This window comes from Artibeus jamaicensis, unplaced genomic scaffold (genome assembly GCF_021234435.1).
Source record: "Artibeus jamaicensis isolate MK-2021 breed Jamaican fruit bat unplaced genomic scaffold, CSHL_Jam_final scaffold_754, whole genome shotgun sequence".
NCBI lineage: Eukaryota > Metazoa > Chordata > Mammalia > Chiroptera > Phyllostomidae > Artibeus > Artibeus jamaicensis.
The window spans coordinates 4,937,259-4,957,336 of NW_026522054.1; the positions used below are offsets into that span (position 1 = coordinate 4,937,259).

Sequence of the window (20,078 nt, forward strand, 5' to 3'; positions counted from 1 at the left end):
ACTAGATCAGGGATGGCCATCCAGGTGCCGCAGGGGACCGGTCCACCGAGTGCCCGTCCACACGGTGATTGTATTCAGCCTGAAGCTCTTTATCCCCAGGGATGCAGCAGAATTAATCACCCCTGTATCTGGTGTCTGTGTGGCCAAATAATCCTATAATGTTTAAACATCTTGAATTTAGGCTTTTTAAAAAAAGAAATTAGCTGTTTTAGCTATAAGGCATTTCCAAATTCACTTAGAAACAGTTACTTCTTCTCCGCCTGATTCCCTTCCTTCCCTCCCCTCCCACTTTGTATCTTATGAGCGCTCTTCGCAAAGGGGGGTGTGTGTCCTGGATTTAAGGAAATGAGAATAATTTTTGAAGTACTCAGTAACATATCCAAAATGTTTGAAGCTGGAAGGTAGACATATTAGCCTAAAGAAACAAAGAAAAGAGTGCTAGTATTGTATAAAGATTGGTATAATTGAGATGGTCTTGGTCAATATCTACCATTAACAGTATTAGCATGAACATATTGGTGTATTGAAGGTCATTAATACAATTTTCATTGCCCCATCCTTTCTGATGATGGAAATACTAAATATAAAACTGCAACATAAAGAGCCTACTTTATATTTGAATGTGAGTCATACAGTTACCACACGTATAAACCACTAACTTTTGCTAAGAATTAAGTGATCTCTGCTAAGTTTATTTTTTTAATATAGCCTTACCTAAAAGTCTTAAGTAAATATATAAAAGTATGGGCAGAAACATATGAATATATATCAAGAAGAGTATACACAGTGTAAACAGCCAAACATCAAACATTTACACAATGTGATTTGTATCCATATTACACAGGATTATGCATAATAGAGTGAGACCCTTACATGGTATCATAGAAAGTTAGGGCTGATCCTTAGTTTACAGGGGAGGTCACCAACTTCTGGAAGTGACCTAAGGTAATGGACTGAGTCGGTGACATGGCAGGATCATTGGCGCCTGCGAATCCTCGCTCCAGGCCAGACGTTCTTTTCATTACATCATAGAATTACATCATACATACATTACATCATACGTACAACCAGAGTTGAAAAGGAACCTAGATGGGGGAGTGCATTCAGAACTCCGAGAGAGTGAGCCGAAAATGGAATCGAGTTGCCGAAGATCAGAGGATGAGTGTTGTAAATAGATTTATACCAGCTGTATTAAAATAAAGTCGACTTGGGTGTCCTTTTAGTTTGATCCATCTCAGATTCATCTCTGTCATCTCCTTACTGATGATCTTGTTTTTGTTTATTCAAAGAGATTGAGATCATGCTAGGCTCCGTGACGATGCAGAGGGGTGGGTTCAGAGCATCCTTTACCACATTCTCCCCGTGTCCATCAGCTCCCTGCTGGTCACCCCCAGCAAACTCCCAGTCTGAATGAAAACAGCCTGCTCGCTTCACCTGCTGAGTCTCAAGACGCCTCCCCAGCTCCACTTCCAAGCACACGGTCCCTCAGGATTCCCTCCTTTACAGAAATGTTAAAACCACGGCCGTGAGGAAACCCCTTCCGTCTCAAGAATTAAATCGTATTCTTTATTCAACAAAACAGCAGACCCTCCAGCATGTACTGTACGTCTGTTCCTCATTGTGGCAATTTAGGAGAGGGAGGAAGAAAGAAGGAAAATGGGAGAAAACCAGAAGCGTGAAGAAGAGAAAGACCAAGGCGGAGAGAAGGAGCTGGTGGGAAGAAAGGAAAGCAGACAGACACTTTCTGGACGTTTCTGTTTGGTTTTTGTGTTCAGGACTTGCTGCCGTCTGTGAAATTAGGCTTGATTTTCAGGTTCCAGTTAGTCGAGAAGCAAGTAGAAGGTGCAAGATTTCTGAACTTAGATAATAAAGGAACTTTTATTTTAATTTTTTAAAAGATCTCATTGAGGCAGGTGAGATCTTGCTATTTAGTTAGATCTTTAAGATTCTCTTTGGTATTTTGTCATTAATGGCTTCAAGGAGATTCCAACTAGATAATAGTTGTGCTATGTATTTTCATTAACTGTCGAATGTTTGATAATTCTTTTTCTTTTTATGTTGAAAATGGTTGGTATTTCTCCGTTACAAAGAACTGCAAAAGAGGATACTCACCTTACCTTGCAAAATAAGATTTAGATTTGATTATAGCAGTCAGCAAAAAACGTTCTGTGAGTATTTTATAATAGCAACAGATCCCAAGAGAAATTGTTGAAAAGCATTTGTATCTCTCCAGAAGAAGATGCTCATCTCTTTGGGATTCTTTAGATCACAGTTCGTTTAAATTCAAAGAGGATTGGGTTTTGTTTGGAAAAGTTCATTAGGCTTTAGTTCTTAGAACTTACACAATAATGGCTCTTACTCCCATTGATTTAAAAAATCAATAATTTTGTTATTGAGGCATTTAATAAAATATCTTTCGTTTTACACATATGTTGAGAGGCTACAGGGTTTGTAAGTAGTGAACGCTCTAGTCACAACTACATCCGCTTCCCAGAGTGTCTTACTCAACACTCAATAGTTGTGTCAAAACAGCATTTTCCTCCGTTTCAAGAGTGTGGGACAAATTGTGTTCTTTTTCTTCCTATGCAGTTGGAGAACTTGATGCTGGATAAAGATGGCCACATAAAAATCACAGATTTCGGGCTTTGCAAAGAAGGGATCACGGACGCAGCCACAATGAAGACTTTCTGTGGGACACCAGAGTACCTGGCTCCGGAGGTAGGTGGGCGTGGCTCAGGCCCCGGGGGAGGAGCCAGGGTGTGATGCTTTGCAGGGAGAGCCACTAAAGCATTCAGAAATCGCAGGACCGGCTGTTTGTGAATAAAAAAGAAAACCCCCGGGACATTGCCTGACCGGCTGAGCCACCCCGCCAGGCCCGGCCAATTGTATAACATGTCACAGGGCAAGGACATACGTGCCTGTTAAACTTTATAAACCGTATGAGCACAAACGTACTAACTGCAGTAGAGCAAGTCCACCTTTAGTTGTCGGCCATATACGTTTCCTTTTTTTTTATTATGCCCTTTTTGATTCATTTATTAAACAGAATAATCGGATGACTTCAAAAGTATTTACAGTTTTACAAACCATTTGGATTTGCCTTAGAAACAAAGAAACAGATCAGTTGAATTTGTAGTATTGTGGGTTTTCATAATTATTGGAAAGGATTTCGTGGGGGGAGTTAATGGAATGACAGTAGCTACATTTTGGAATTCAGACCAGAGCAGCTCCTACTGACAACCCCATGCTGAAGGTCCCAGAGTAACTCATTTGCATGTTTATTCAGCCGCCATACACGGTGTGTCTGCTGTGCACTGGGTATTTTCCCTGGTGCTGCGGTTGCAGAGAATAGGACACGAAGGAAACCGCTCTCAGGGAACTTACTCTGGACCAGGAACGTCTGTGAACGTCGTGAGAAAGAGAGTTTTGTTCCTCTGGAGTGAGTTCGGTTTCCCCCGCCTTCACTGGCCATGGGTGATATGGTCCCATATTCAGAGTAACAAAGTCAGTTGGACCCGGTTAGGGGAGATGATTTCTGAAAAAGGTAAATACATCTCATTTTGAAAGCAGATGATCTCCTAAGAAACAGAGATATTGTTCTATAGGCAGACGTCACCAGCCAAAGAACAAAACCAAGAATGTGATTCAAGCCAGGCTCACCCAGGTGTTTCTAAGTGGAAAGTTTGCAGTTCACAGGAGGTGTAGAATTTACTTTTAAAGACAAGTGAGAAAACATTTTTCTGTGTGTGCGTTTATGCAGATATATATATGCATAAATAAATTTATATATATATATAATATTGCAGAAGCCTGGTCCTTAAAGCAGTTTATATACCTTTGGCTGTTATGTGGTGATTCATAATTAAAATCTTGACACCTCCTTTTTATTGGGGAGAGTGATCATTGTACTTTTTGAGGATGACTAATCGTGAAGCAATTAATTTCTCATGCAATTTTAATTCCTATATTTTAAGTGTTCATGTCAAACGCTGCGTGTTTGTTAAATCAGAGTAACTCTGAATGTGCTTAGTGTTACGTTTACCAACAAGAATTTAGGTCCTTTTTCTGGTCTTCGATACGAACCATTTCACTGAGAACACTCACCGTTCATTAAGGAAGTGGTCATTGAATATTTATTAGGTACCACACATTATGTTAGGTGCTGGGAATACAAAGACAGCAAGAAAAGGTTTCTGTCCTCGAGTCTCGTACCGCTGGCTAAGGTGATGAGGTATGGAGCATAATTACTGCTGTGCAGACACTAATTGCTTCGTGGTGGAAGGAAGGGAAAGGAGTAGGAGCCGTGGGGAGGGTCCGGGGGCAGTGCAGCAAGCCGGGGGAGCAGAGGCAGGACACGTGGACAGGGTGGACGTGCAGTTTAGGTCGCATCTCCGGGAGAAAGGAGAGTCACTTCTGCGCTGAGAGTAAAGGTGACACTGTGATCAGATGTCAGAGTGAGGGGGGACCGGCCGGGCCTGAGACTAGCTCTCTCCCCACTTCCCTGCTGGTTCGTTCGCACCTCTTCTGAACCCTGAAATTTCTCGTACTTACCCTTGTTAATCCAGACTTTCCTCGATGGGTGCGCTGAGTGCTAGTTTTTTATCAGCCCAGAGTGCATTTTTCAGACTGCCTCTCCGGGGAGCGGCTGTCGGCATTTTCCCTTCTTCTGTCCCCGCGGAAGCCTCGTATACCCGGGCTGGGGCAATCTGACGGCGCCCTGACAGTGCTTGCGTTTCTCTCCGTTTTCACTTAGTTTAGTTTAATCTGGTGGAAACGCTTTGCTGTTTAAGGGTTAAGGGCATGTAAAAGTTGCTTCAAAAAGACTACTGGAAATCAGTTCAAACTGATTAACTGTCCTATATATCAGATTTATAGCTTATTTGTAAATAAACTTAAGCTTTAAATGAACTTAATTTTCTTCTTCTGGCAAAGACCAGCAGGAAAAACAAGTCTTACAGTACAAAAATGGCATTTGTTGAAAAAAGAGTATTTTTAAAATACTTGTTCTCTTAACCTCTTCCGATGAAGACATATAGAGGTTTATGTTTCTGGGGTGGGGGCGGGAAGCAGTGTTTTTCAGAGGCTGCAGAGACGGAGTCCTAGCAGGCACACAGACTGGCGTGTGCGGGGCCACAGCTCTAAATGCGCTTGTGTCTAGTTACAAATGACTGTGTTTTTGTCCTTCCTGGTATTAGAAGGAGGCGAACGCGACCTGCCATGCATTGTGGACAGTGACATACTTTGAGGGGAATTTGGTTGTGCACACTCTGCTCTACGTTCCTGCCTAGAAATTAGAGAAGAAATTAGAAATCACGTCTCAAACCTTACTGCTAAGTTTCATTATTTGAGTTGGCTCTCGTTGGATCCAAACCATTTTATACAGTGCTAATTATTTAGTCTCAGCTTTGCTCTTGAGTTAGCAGTACCTGATCGACTTTCCAACTGTAAAACAGTTTGAAAATCAAATGTAGCTTACATGCAAGACCCAACAAAATTAAAAGTGTTAAGTGCGTTTTGGCAGTTCACTTTTATTATGCCCAGTCCTCAAATGTACCAGCAGATAATCATCTGAATGTTAGTTATTTTTCACATGTTTATGTGATCACACAAAAAGTACACGCTAAAAAGAAGCAGATGGTGACAGATGGGGAAGGTTGAATAAGGTGGTTTTGGAAACCTAGAGAAATGCACTTCTGTCTGTAATAGTGTAAAAATAAAAATTATTTTTTTGATAATCTAACTTGATAATCAAGTTAGAACTAACAAAAAGATTGCAAAAAAATGACTTGAATGTTGGAAAATGTATAGCCTCTAGTGTGATTGCTATACAGAAAAAAAAAGTTTATAATTTTGTTTCATATAAATGTAAAATTTTTCCAGGGACTGAAAATATGTTTTTGATGCATTTTTGGTTTTTAGAACCTAATTTTTAGAAAATGTTCACTTACTGTCATTTATTTTTCTTTAAAACCTACTATCTTTATTATATTTTTATATAACCCATAATTTGAAAATATCTGAAATAGACCAGAATATTTTGATACCTATGTTGATACAGAGATTCACTCAAAGTCATTGTGATGTTGTGTATAAATAAGAGTAGAAAGGGAAATTAAATTCTGTATAAATTTAAAGCCAAAGATAGAAATTACCTTCTTCGGAAGCAGTTGGGAAGATCACATAGCATAAGGGCAAAGGTAGTTGGTAACGTGCGCTGGCGTAGCTAGGCAGGCAGTGAGAACCTGGAACTTTATTTACTTCTTTTAACTACAGCAAAGAGTAAATGTGAAAGGTGCCATTTTCTGGGTTGTCAATACAGTCTTTCAGAGATTTTAAGTAAGTGCAGCCAGAGTTACTTATGTTTGCACATTTAATCTGTAGGTAAAAATAGTGTAGCACACAGACTTAACATTTTGCTTAATTTCGGACAAAATTCTGCCATTGCTACCAAACTGTGAAACTAGGTCTTAAAACTTGGAAGATTTTTGTTAAAATAAAAAGTTGCGTTGGTAGCCTTTCCAGAGCTGCGTACATCTCTAATGGTTTGTTTAGTTATCAATAACCCGTGGAACACCTGTCCTCCAGGTGCCTTTGAAACCCTTGTCCTTCCCGATGGATCCGGAAAGGTGTCATCGCCAACGTTAGGGACAGATTAAGTCTTTGTTTCGTGTAGAAGTTGTGTGTTTTGTCTTGAGAATTAATATTGAAAACTCTTGTTGAATGTGTCCACTTACTATTTATACTGTTCCTGGACATTAAAAACCATCCCACTCTGGCTCGCAATGGAATATATTTAAAATGTGAATCAAAATGGCATTTTTCTGTTCAACGTTGACGTCTGTCAGTGTTTCTAAGGAGCAGGTTTTATTGGTGTGGGGTCTGTCAGTTTTTGTAGTTGCTATTTTTCACCTGAAGTTTTTTTTTTTTTCCAGTGTCATGTGGTCTTTTATGTTCATCGAATACTTTGGAGTGGTTCTAGTTCAGCATAAAATTTACTTTTAAATTCTCCGAAGCATAAGAACATACCCAAAAGTAACGCTAACTGGTAACACTAGGGATAACCGGTAGTGTTTTACATTGGCTATTTTTATTTGGGTCACAAAGACCCAGTTTCTTGGAATCCCATAAAGTCTGTTGCTTCGGAATAAAGAGCATGTGTAGAAATCTCTGGGAAGATATGTGCTAAGGATGAATCAGTCACCAGTGTTGTACCCACTTAGCTTTTCTCTCGTTCAAAAATGTTGCCTGTTGTAGCCAGAGATCGCTTTGGAAGGTGGGATGTAGGCCGTGTGCAGGAATTGTGTGAGTGCTAGTGGCCGGCCGGAAAGCACAGAGCATCCTAATTCCCAGCAGGGGCAGTTACAGTCTCTTAAAAATTATTAGAGAATATATATTTATGAAAGAAATGCCAAGAAACCATGCAATCCATAGTTCTTATGACATACATACTTCTCCCGAAGCTGCAGTACATTTTAGAATATGAATTAGAACACTTACAGGTCTTTTTAAAGCAAATTTCTGTGATGTTAAAATGTGAAGGACTCCCATAGATGATAAAGTCGGCGAGAGTGGTATATATATAGAACATACACGTGAGCTACCTGAAATATAAAGGTTGCCAGGAAAGACATTTTTTTGCATTAGCGGAAAACTGGTTCCTCCAAGTTCGCAGTTTACTCTCACAACATAGGTGGGCAGACAGTTTGTTTAGATGTTTAGTTTTCCTCCATCTGCTGTGTCAGGGTTATTGATTGAGCAGCAAGCCACTCAAGGGCATGTGGAGCCTCCTTACAGTTGCCTGCTCGGGTGCACCCGGCGGGCTTGGTGGACGGACGCGCAGGGGGAGGTCGTCCTTCAACCTTCCAGTCAGTCCTACCGGTGAAAGAGTGTCGGAGTGAAGATGTTTTTAAAGTGCGCGTTAGCCAAATCAGTATTTACACTGGCGATTTCAATTGATAAATATCATTTTAAAATACATGGTTTATTATTTAGTATCACTTTTTGAAATTAGTCACCATTCATTCAGGAAGTATTTGTGGTGATTTTTTTTAAAACTCACCTGGTGGTTTTTTATAAATGAAAATGTCTACATCAGATATTACGGAATATTTAATAGTAATCGGTACCTGCTGTGACCTTCTTGAACCTTAGGTTTTGCTGTATCAGAAAGTGAAACAATCTCTGGGTCCTGGTGGAAACAGCGAGGTCACGCCCGATCTTCCTGCGTGTCTGCTGTTTGGAGGTGGCTTTGAAATGGCCTGTCATCATTTTCCATCGTTTGCGTTGCCTTTCGTGTTCCAGATCCTCTCTTGCCCTCATCTGCCTGCTTGGGCGTTTGTGCTCAGGGTCATGGTACAGTGAAGCTACGTCTGTGGTCGCAGAGAACCCTGGGGACGGGAGGAAGCGCGAGTGTGCACTTCCACACCGAACCTTGAGTCCAGTGAGATGTCAGCAGCAGTGACTTTCCAGCCTGCAGACACTTTCTTTGGATTAATTCTTTCAGATGAGAAGTCTTTCGGTGGATGTTTCTCTAGGAGCAGGTTTCGGTCTGCATTTCTGTCCCAGTTACGGGCACTGTTGTCAGAGTTGAACAGGGCACAGCCATTCATAAAGCCCCTCTGTCACCGCTGGTCAGGCCTTTGCATTAGTTCTCGCGATAACCACACAGTAAGTCAGCCTTTGTGCTGGGGAAAAGTCATCGGAGGTGGCCAGAAGGAACTGCAACTCCTGGGCTAAAGAATGTAAATTTTGTGTGTTTCTATAATTTTGGAAAAAGAAGTGCTTCGAGTAAGGGAGAAAAGGGCCTTCCAAAAATAATATAAAGAGGCCGTGGATTTTAAGTCCACTCTGGAATTTCTAGAGCGTTTCCAGGTGCTGCTTTGAAATAATTTATATTGAAGGGGAGTGGAAGGACATTTTACGAATAGTGATAACACATTTTATATTGTATATCCACACGTGGAATATCAGAATCACTTTTATTTCTTGTGTATGTCATCTTGCAGCCGTTTGGAGGTAGGAGTTGAGCAGAAATCGATCTTTTTGATTGGCAGGGAAGACTCGGATCAAGGAGGCTGGTTGAACTGCTAGGGCGTTTTCTCCTTAACGTTGCTTAAGCTTGTGTGTCAGAAAGATAATACGTTACATCAGATTTGTTCAGTACAAAGTGGTTCAGCAAGCGGTTCTAATTGTAGCATTCTAGCTCTGTATCAATTAAAGCACATTGTGTTCAGAAGCAGAACCACTTAGTTGGAGGGTCGGCATTCATTTTACAAAACTAAATAAAATACATTTTATTTTATCAAACAGATTTTTTTACAGGGCAGTTTTATTTTTCAAATGCTTATTTCTCTACAAAAATTCCCCCCCCCCTTTTTTTTTTTATGTGCTCACTTTCCCTTCTGGCTGCAAACCAGGTATTTAAACAAAAGTAAGGGACTGCCAGTTCTGCCAGCTGGGGAAGGGCACCCGGCTGGTGAGACGTGGGTTCGGGAGGCAGTTAATCCAGCTTTTATGCTTTTTACGGTTTTCTGAAAAAAGAGGTTAAAAACCGCATTTGGCTCTTTTTTTTTTTTTTTTGCACGTGCCTGTGTTCTGTTGGTGCTGTAGGAATGCAGAGAAAGGCTACTTGGAATTGAACGTTTTTTGTTTTAGATAAAACCCTGCATCTATTAGGAAAAGGCCCACAAACAATGCATTCAACTAATTGGACGTGAGGGAGAGTCTTCAATAATCAAAAATCACTGGTGTTTAAAAAGTGCGTTTTCTCTGACTTAAGTACGCAAGTGGAATTTCTCTGCTTCATTAGGGTATTTCTTGGTTTTTGTATGTTCTCACATTACTCAGTTCAAACCAACAAGCATCTGAAATATTTCCAGCCAAAGATAAAAAATGAGAATTTGCTGTTTTTCCTGAAAATATTTTGGTTAGTTTGTGATGTACCAAAGATCTTTGGAACACGTGGACTGGACCTGTGTTCCTCGCTTGCCAGTATTATTTGTTCCCAGGCTTCTTCAGCCACAAAACAGTGATGCAGCTGAATTAAAAATCCTTCAGAGCATTGAAAATGCTACTAAATGTATTTTCAAGTGACATAGTGGTTTTTCTTGAAAGTATATGCCCCATCTTCAAATATCCTGTCTATTGAAGTGCCTTCACTATTCAGTATGTCATGCGCAGTTCTGTGAAGTTATCAGTAAATGTAAATGAAAGCCACGTAGGAGTAGCGATCAACAATGTGTTTACTTATTCCGAACGAAGGCAGTTTGGAATATGAGCCCCGCTTTCTTCTGTGTCCAGTTTTCTCTTATGCTATCAGTTACAAGATCTTTTAATTAATAAATTTTATGTGTATGGTTTTGATCGGTTTATCCCAAAGATAAGAGGCTCAGAAAAAGTAACCTTTAAGATGATTCAAATGTAATAGTTAAAAATACGATATTGAAAGTTTCACGTGAGTGGGGAAAACTCCTTTGGATGAGGAACCCACCTGATAAAGAGGCACAAACGTCTCCTGAGCCAGTGGCAAATTACCATGTTCCGAAGTGAACGGGCTGCTCGAACAGAGCCTGACCCTTCCATGTCATTTCTTCCGAGACTTAAATTGCATGTAATACATTTTGCAAAGCAAATTCAAGGTATAAACTACACAGCTGTTGGGTGCACGATTCATTTTGTCAGTGTGTTACAGCCTAGACAATACATCTTCACATGCACCTTGTCGACTCAGTGTTTCCCGAGTTTAAACACGGAGGGGCCTCCAAAAGGGCTCAGGTGTGTTTTCATGGTGGCCGTGCCCCGTGCTCTCGCCGGTGACACCATTTACGCCTGTCCTCCCCCGTTTGATGGGTGTCCCTCAGCTCTTCTCGGTCCAGGCACGTCCACGAGATGCTCTGGGGTCCACACGCCTGAGCTCTGAGTTGCCGCCCAAAGTGCCCTTTGGTTTCCATGACGTGCTTACAGGACGAAACGCCAAGTGGACCTGGGAGGAAGCGTGCAGGTCTGCCCGTGGTCTCCTCTCGTCCCCGTGGGAGCTCACACACGCACTGACGTGGCATTGGCTGCATGGCCGCCTCCGTCTCTGTGGCACATTACAGACATTGGGCGTGATGTGTGTCTGTTGGGATGCTTCCTAGTTAACGTCAAGGTCTAAAAATTGCCTGCCTGCGCTTCGAAAGGTAGAATGCCTTTCGTGTGTAAAAATCTTCTGTCTTACCCAGAATGCTTCCAGAGTTCGTGTGTAACACCTCCTCCCCGGTCTCACTTTCAGGTGCTGGAGGACAATGACTATGGCCGGGCCGTGGACTGGTGGGGCCTGGGTGTCGTCATGTACGAAATGATGTGTGGGAGGCTCCCTTTCTACAACCAGGACCACGAGAAGCTCTTCGAGCTAATACTGATGGAAGACATTAAATTTCCTCGAACACTCTCTTCAGACGCAAAATCGTTGCTTTCAGGGCTCTTGATAAAGGATCCAAACAAGCGGTAAGCCACCGACATACATACACACCCAGGGAGTCGCTGAGGAATGCGGTTCACAGTTGCAATGTGGAAATTAATTCAAACATAAGTAGCTCCAAGAAGCAGTGTAGTTGGTGTAGACATCTTCCAACTGAGATGCTGGCTTATTTTTAACTGCATAATGGAGAACATTGAAAAAATTTCCTGAACTGTTTCCTAACTTGGAAATTTTATGCACATTTTACCAAATAAGGATTCGGGGAGTTTTACCCGTGTTATGGGTGTTACCCGTATTACGAGCGGACTTTCTTAATTGCCCCGGTGCTTCCGTTGTGGCGTGAGGCCATCCCTTTTCTTCTCTCCGTCTCTGGACCTTCGTTTTCTGCCGATTCACGTTATAAACAGCCCAGACCCGTCTCTACACTCCTCTCACCCCAAGATGTCTAATGCTGTTTTTGCTCGTCCTTTGAAGATAATTCCTTTCCATGCATGTCTGAAACTAATGGTAGAAGAAATCTTTATACACTTTGTATTTCTGTTTTTGTAGCTTCAGCTTTGACATGAAGAATCCCGCAGCCCTTTCCTCAATGAGCCACAGTGTTCTTTGCTCATTTTATATATTCATTTAGACACACATTTTATGTCATAGATGAAATGACTATTAATTCTTAATACCCCTTAAAGTAGGTGTTTGTGTGTATCTACGTATATATACATCCTTCCGTCTAGGTACATACGCATTTTTTCTGAAAATATCTTAAGCATCCTAAGGTTAGATCACTTCATATATTGTTGACTCTTTTATGACACCTCACATGTTTTTCCATATAAGTTTGGTTCATGGTTGCTGCTCAATATGTATTTGTTGATGGGCTGGATTCATGAAGGAAAGAATAAATGAAGCTTAAAGTGGAGGCTTCATCTACCCTAGGAATGGTTTCCATTACATGCTTCTGGCTTCTAAAGTTATGAGGAACATGATTTTACCTCCAGCAAAAATAAGCAAACATAATAAAAGAGGTACCATTTTTTGCCTTGTGAAGAACCCATCACAAATGCATCTCGTGATTCTGGAAACAGGGACTGTACCTTGCATTTGCAAAGTGATTTTCTTACTCCAGCAATTTGGTATCCATTGCGTTCCCTGCGGGTTCAGTGCCTTGCAGAGTCGGTAGGTGGGCGGGGTAAATATTACTCTCATTTCCATGAAGCCTTAAGCGATTTATCCCGGGTCTCACAGGATATTCTCACGGTACAAGAGTAGAGAGCAAGTTTCTCGGTGCCTATTTGAAATTTCTTGCGCAGGGTGGGACAGAAGTAGGCTTACAGCTGTTCGTATGGAAAATAATACAATAGTTTATAATAAGTAATCACACAGAACAAACTGTTTCATGTACTCAAAACTGTAAGCCCACTTTTGCCTCTTCCCCGTATATCTTATTTACAACACATCAATTTGGGTCATGTTTTGAAATATATTCCATTTAATGTGATAATTCCACAATGAATGTCACAGGTGGTACTTGGTGATTGGCAATCATTAAAAAGAGTTAGGATGTCCATTTTAACTACTTGACTTGGGGACCTCATACTTGGTGTGTGTTTCAAGGGCGGTGAGTTTTGGGGCCATCCTTTCCTGGCTCCTCCTGGTGACTTTGTGGCCCCCTCTATATGTGCTGGTGGAACAAAGTTGCACTGTGCTTTTCGTGTCTCTGTCTCATTCACTTTTGTTCTCATCCTCCCCCCCACCCCACAGTGTGGGTAGCACATAGTAGGTACTTAATAATTAGTCAGTAAATGCGAGGTAAATTTAGAACGTTAGTGGCCCGGTAAGGAGCACAACTCTTAGAGGTCCGTGCACCCAGAGGCTGGCATTGTCCAGAGAGGTGTGGTGTTTTCAGTGTTCTGCCATTTCCTTTGTAGTAGATGAATCCAGCGGCCGCCACCCTCCCCCAGCTGCTGCATTAAAATATTGCGCATGCAGGATGAACAGAATAATCCGCTCTAGATGTTCCTAGTGAATAGTTGGGGCGCAACACATATTCACAGATGCTCAGGTTAAACTACATACGATTGCTTTTGAAATTATTAGCTCTGTCCAGGGGTCAGAAGACCGGAGCTGACTCGCAAAGGAGTTGCAGTTTTGCATTGGTGTTCGTGCCCAGAAACTCACGTGTAAAGAACAGCTAGAATTGCAAACAAGTGTGGCATTTGAGAGGTTCAGTAACTACGTGTAGAATATGAATTGGGTAGCAATAGGAGATGAAGCTGATATGTTAGATTGTGAGGACCTTACGTGTTTTAGAAAATATTTAGTCTTTGTTCAGAGGAGATGAGATGCCACTGAATTATTGAAAGGGCTGGAATACTAGTCAGATTTGTGTGATGACAAAGGTAACTGGCAGCTCTGTCCTGGATGGGTGAGAACAGTGAAGGACCAGGAGCAGGCAGTAGGAGTGGTCCAGGTAAAAGGCGGGGTCCTCCCTGAACAGTGGCAGTGGGGCGGTTAAACGGAACTCTGAACGGAGAAGTGGAAGAACCGTGAGGAAGCGGAAGAAGAGGATGCCGCCGCTGTCCAGCCCGGTGACTGACTACTTTGGAGAACGGAGTCGTTTTAACAGGCGGTGCACAGGCAAAGGAGGAGGCTACATGGGGTAGATGCTGGTACTGGCTTTCACTGTACGGAGTCTGAGGTTTCTATTGAAACCCACATGGGAAATACTACCGGTGCCTAGTGGAAACCCAGGAACCGAATGTCTGGACTAAGGATGCATCACCATCTGGGCGGGAGCCGGAGCCGTGAGAGTGGTGGCGACAATCCTGGGAGACCAGGGAGCCCACCAGGGACCCCAAGAACTCTTTGGAAAGATACTCAAAATTACGTTATTGTTTATCTCCTCATCATTATCCCCTTCGACTGTTTTAAATTCTGCCTGTATTTTTCTGACCCTCTGTACTGAGTTGCTATCAGTTCTGCCCAAGGGCCAACTGTCATTTGGCTTTTATTTCTTATTCTCCATTACTTTATGCTCATTCTGTTAGCTCGCCTTCACCTTCCTCGACAGGCGAGAGTGTGTAGGGTAAACAAGCCCGGGCGCCACCTTCAGCACCACCAGGAAAACAGGAATTCCACCGTGTCCTAGTAACGAAGATCGTAGTGGCCGAGGAGGTAGCTTGGCATTCTGATGGGCATGTCATGTCAGAGTTTAGTGTTCCTAGACGTGAGTATCTTCGTGCAGATCATATTCGATATTATGCTGGAGTCCGAAGTTGTCCAGCAGGCAGTTGCTGGCATTGACGTTTTTGACAGCTTCACACATTGAGGAAGCTCGTGCTAAAGAACCTGTCCCACCTTTTGAAATGCAATCTAAGATTATATTGTTAGACTTTGCGTCATATTTGTGGCTGACCCTTTAGTCTTCTGTGTTCGATAAGTACAGATTAAGCACCAGCTGTGTCCAGAGCCAAGCTGTTGCCACAGAACAGACAGACAACCAGGGCCGTCGGGCTGGGCCAGAACCTGTTTTTTACAGAGGACTCCGGTGGTTCCCCCCGGGCCCCACCACACGCCCCATCTCATCCTCGGTTCAAAATGAAAACAGTATTGAGACAGACAGTAACACAAGTGGAAGAAAATACTACAGACTTCGGACTCTTCTCATGCAGATACTTTGATGCAGACTTTAAACGCTAAATTCTTCTCAGAAACGTGTGTTTTGGTATTTCTGCTGGTCTGGTTTCCTCAGCACAAGCCTGATGAAATGCCTTTTTTGGATAATTCAGTGCTGCTCTGTGCCTTCGAAAGTGTTCACCGGCAGGAGAGACACACGCACCTTGACCTGGGATGGAAAAGGGCGAGGCCAGGGAGTGGGGTGCTGCGGGCCACCCACACGCAGAGCAGCCAGTCGGGGAGCCCCAGGTGTGCACACACCTGAGCGGGTCCACCGGGGAAGCTCCGCGACAGGGGCGCAGGCCGTGCGTGGGAATCTAGACCGTGCACCGCAGCTGACCGCTGTGCGTTCCACTGCACCACTGTGTGGGAGGAGCCTGGGTTCTTCGAGGTCTCCAGGTGCTTATACCCGGTAAGGAGGAGAATTTGCTAGAAGGGCACAGTTACTACCTGCCTGTGTCCCTCCCCCCCAGTGGCACGTGGACGCTGGCACACGGCCACTCACAGGAGACGATTGTGACGTTTCAGGAATTGGGAGAGTTGGTGGTTTTACAGAGTTGTCACTAAAACCTAAATTATATCAATCTGTAAGTTAAAATATTAAAATCAAAGGTAGTAAACACTCAGAACTCATCTCTCTTTAATGATTTTGTTATATTTTACTATCGCCCATGGTGGGAGATACTTACCTCACTAGAATTGGCAAATACTGTAACTCAGGGCTTGATTTATTGTTTTGTCAGTTGTTTGGACTTTAAGTGATAGAGAAAAAGTTAATAATACAGATGAAAATTTTAAAGGTTGTTGTATCTATGTCCATTACATTATGAATGGCACAAAAATAAGGAAATGTTCTTCTGCTGTCCCCAAACTATTAGCCATTCAGCAAGGAAGTCACCTGCATGTCGGACACACAGGTGAAGCTCTGACGTATGTGTGTCTTGTGTGTCGCTTTTATCTTAGTCTTTACTAGAAACAAAAATATCAGCTAATTCTCACATCAGAACTACTCACAAGTCTGTTGGTGGCTTTGGACTTCAGCAAAAATTAACACAAGTTCTCTGGAGCATCAGCTGGTTAATTTACTCACGATAAAGAGCATTCTGTATTTTTATTATTCTTTATAAATTCTGTGCTTTACGTCCTTTGTATCAGTACAGTTCATAGTAAACATACCCCGTGCACATCATCGGTGCGTGATCTCCCAGGGGCCTGGGGGTTAAGCATGGCCCTGGGCACGTCATTCCCAACCGTGGACCAGACCAGTGACGCCGGCAGCATCAGCGTCAGATCTGACTGGATCCCCTTCCCTCTCTTTCCCTCCTCCTTTCCCTGTCCTTTCTCTTTGCCCCCTCACACTTCGCTGTCGCCCTCCTTCCCCGCTTCACGCTGTTTTTCCCGTTCCTCTTTCTTTGTCATGACTCGTACGCACTGTATGAGCTGAGGAAGCCAGCAAACACCTGACCTTCGTCTTGTGTGGGGGTCAGTTAAATAAAAGCACCTTCAAAGATGCGGGAGGTGTATATTTACATGCGCTATAATTTATATGGAAACTTGCTTATTAGCAAATGACATCGTAATGCTATTTCACAGATTAACAATTCCATTTCCATGGAAATTCATTCGAGGTGTGAAAATAGTCTGTGAGTGTCTGTCTGTTAGTAGTGCTCTACAAATTGTTTCTCTAACCAATTTAGACATTTCAGGATCTATGTCAACAAGGGTGCCTTCTGACTTGAGCCGTTGTAAAGTAAATTTGGTTCATAGAATTGACAGTGATAACAGCTACCACCTATTGCGCCAGGTGCTGGGCCTAACCTCAGTTTTCTTGTCTGTGGAATGGGGACGATAAGTGGGTTTCTCATTGTCACACACAAACTCTAGAGCCGGTTGCCGCTTTCAGGTCTGCCACCAAAGCCTGTGTTCTTCTTAGATGCCACACTGTCCCGAGTTAAGAGCACATGAGGGAAATTAGATCTTGCAGTGAAAGATTTTTATTTTTATGACTATCACAAGAACTATTTATCACACAGAAAATTACGTTTCGCAAAAACTCTGTTAGGTGTTGGGCTTATGTAAACGTTTCGTGCTCATTTAATTTCATTCCTATCTTCATAGCCTTGGTGGAGGGCCAGACGATGCAAAAGAAATCATGAGACACAGTTTCTTCTCTGGAGTAAACTGGCAAGACGTGTATGATAAAAAGGTGAGCTACTGCCATAGTGTGGTATGTATGTGTTTTTGCTAAAATGAATTTACAGCAAAAAGGTTTTCAAGTGGATACAGTTGAATGTTATAATGATATTTTTCACTTCTGCACTACCACGGATTGCAGATTAAACATTTAATTGAATATAGAAAATTCTGACTCCCAAAATACATCTTGAAATTCTGTTCCATACAGTCAAGCAGTTGCTATGTCTCCGAAAAATAACACGTGGTGACAGGTTTCCTATGGTGCCCAAGGCTACAAGCCACAACCAAATACCCTCTGCTCTACCCTGTCCAAGGAGGAGTCAGTCAGAAAAAGTTCTTTGGAGACAGTGGTAGAGCACCGGTGTGGCCTCGCTGACTGCTAAGAGACTAGGAGCCCTACGGAGATTCCTCATCAGTGTTGGGCTCCTCCTGTTAAGTGGTAGTTCGGCATCACCAGGAGGACGCTCTGAGGGTCCAACCAGCACAGCGGTCAGGAAGCCGGGCCCGCCTGTCTCTGCAGCCCCCGCCGAAACAGGCCCACGTGGCTGCCCGGCGGTGCACGGACAGAGAGGTTCACAAGTGGGGTAGGAGAAGGAACTCCTGAAACACAGCCTCAGACGATGCCAAGGGAGATAGGAGAAGCACCAACCAAAAAAGTGACGAAGTTTCCGTGAGCAGTAGACGTCCTCGTGGGCCAATGCCCCTCACAGTTTCCTGGGCGTCAGGGCTGCTGAGCCGACTTGAAGAACGACAGCCCGCCCGCGCAGCCGCTCTCTCTGCATCGGTGGTTAGTGCTCTTCACCAGTGGGGTTGCTGAGGCTTGGTCATCCTGGGCTGGCCGTACCTAATATTAGGGAAGGCGCGTCAGGGGTGTATGTTTGTGCTGTTTTTGTAAGTAATTCTCCTCTAAGCCGAGAATTATTTCCATGTAACAGGTTTTAAAATTGGATGTTACCATAGGTTTTTTGTACCTCCTTGATCAGTTTGAGGAACTCCCTCTGTCCCTAGTGTGCTAGCAGTTTTATCATGAATAGGTGCTGAGTTTTATTAGACACTTTTTCTGCACCTGTTGCAGGACTGAAGGGGTTTTCTCCTTTACGTTCTACTAACGTGGCGAATTGCATGGATGGGTTTTCTAGTGGTAAGTGAACCTTAGATTCCCTCAGCCTGTCCGTGGTGTGTTCTCCTTATTTCGTATTGCTGCATTTCGCACAGTGTGTTTCTTAAGGATTTTGACCCCTCATGTCATGAGTGATGTTGGGAGTTGTCTTCCTACAACGTCTGTGTACGATTTTAACTTATAGCTCGCATTTCCCTTTGACAAGCAGGGTGGGACGTACCCCCCCCCGCGGTCGTAGGCTGTGGTGTGTGCAGACGGTGTCATCGGGCCCTTAAACCTGGGGTAGAGTGCGCCAGGGAAGCCGCTTGGAGTTGCGACTTTGTGGGAGGGTTTTAACAATCGACTCAATTTCCTTTATAGTGACGGCACCGTCAAGCTCTCTGTTTCTTTTTGAATGACTTTCGGTATTTTGTGGCTTACAAGGAATCTGTTATCTAAATATTCTAGTTTATTGGCTTAAAAAGTGTATAGTCCTCCCTTCTTGTCTTTGCGGGGTTTGTTGCGTGTGCAGTGGTGGCCTTGCTCTTGGTTCTGACCTTGCTCATTAGTGTCTTCTCGCACTTGTTCTTCATCAGTCTGCCTGGAGGGTTAGCAGAGTTGCTGAACTGTTTTGAAAGAACCAGCTCTTGGTTTTATGAATCTTTTGTATTGTTGTTCTGTGTGCAAATGTACACATTTGCTCTTTATTATTTATTCTAATTTTAATTTGTATTCTGTTTTTGTCTGTTTTCTTTCGGAAGAGGCTAAGGTGATGTTTGAGTCCTTTCTCTTTTTCTGACACAAGCACTAGCGCTACAAGTTTGTGTCTAAAGACTCAGCCATGCTTCGCAAATGGCGACGTTGTGTTCCCATTTCAAGGTATTTTTAATTCCCCTTGTGATTCTATCTTAACTCAGGGGTTATTTCAACGTGTGTTGTTCAGTTTCCAAATGTACGGATTTTTCAGTTCTTTCTCTTTTTGACTCCTCCCTTAATTGTCTTCTGTTTAGAAAACATATATGATATTCATGCATTTAAATTCAGTTTTATGGCCCAGAAAAAATGGTTTTTCTTGGTATGTGTTCTGTGTCCACTTGAACAGAACATGTTCTCCGTTCTTACTGCATAGAGCTCCGCCCATGCCCATTACGTCGGTATGGTTGGTAGTCTCTTTCATGTCTCCTGTGTTGTTTCGTCTACTCGTTTTACTAGCTACTAAGAAGGGGTTGCTGTGATCTTTAACTATATAATTGTGAATTTGCTTTGTTTCCTGTACTTTGAAACATCTGTATTGGCTGCATTTGTGTTGAGGATGGTGGCTTCTGGTGAGTTCATCCCTTTATCGTGATGAACTGTTCCTCTGCACTCATAGCACTGACACTTGTTTTGGAAGCTGCTTGAGAAATGAGTAATCCAGCTGTCTTTCGATTCCGTGTGATGTATCTTTTCCCATTATGCTGCTGTTAACCTGCGCTGTATATTTAAGTGAATTTCCTTCTAGACGTCGTGTAGTTGATTCTTACTTCTTGTGGGGAGTGGGATCTTAATGTGTGATGGTCTTTATTTATGACGTCGTGGGCCAAAAAAGAAGAGGGGAAAGTTTAAAATGTGAGGCATTGCAGCTGATCCTGTCAGCTATATTTACAATCACAT

The 20,078-nt window shown here is 42.9% G+C and overlaps 2 protein-coding genes across 4 annotated transcripts in view; one reads left to right on the forward strand and one right to left on the reverse strand.

Annotated features, from left to right (window-relative positions):
• The window catches only part of AKT3 (AKT serine/threonine kinase 3), a 191,232-nt gene that overhangs the window by 157,400 nt on the left and 13,754 nt on the right, over positions 1 to 20,078 (forward strand). For both annotated transcript variants that reach the window (XM_037150946.2, XM_037150947.2), the window contains exons 10-12: positions 2,590 to 2,718; positions 11,270 to 11,484; positions 17,249 to 17,336. In XM_037150946.2, coding sequence (XP_037006841.1) covers positions 2,590 to 2,718; positions 11,270 to 11,484; positions 17,249 to 17,336 — 432 coding nt within the window. The remainder of the gene's footprint in view (positions 1 to 2,589; positions 2,719 to 11,269; positions 11,485 to 17,248; positions 17,337 to 20,078) is intronic.
• The window catches only part of SDCCAG8 (SHH signaling and ciliogenesis regulator SDCCAG8), a 224,234-nt gene that overhangs the window by 1,181 nt on the left and 202,975 nt on the right, over positions 1 to 20,078 (reverse strand). Inside the window, exon 18 of one of the 2 annotated variants that reach the window (XM_053659544.1) lies at positions 17,101 to 18,170. The exons of the other annotated variant lie outside the window; for it this stretch is intronic. Coding sequence (XP_053515519.1) covers positions 18,048 to 18,170 — 123 coding nt within the window. The 3' untranslated portion in view covers positions 17,101 to 18,047. Of the gene's footprint in view, positions 1 to 17,100; positions 18,171 to 20,078 lie in introns of those variants that run through there. 2 annotated transcript variants of the gene reach the window in all.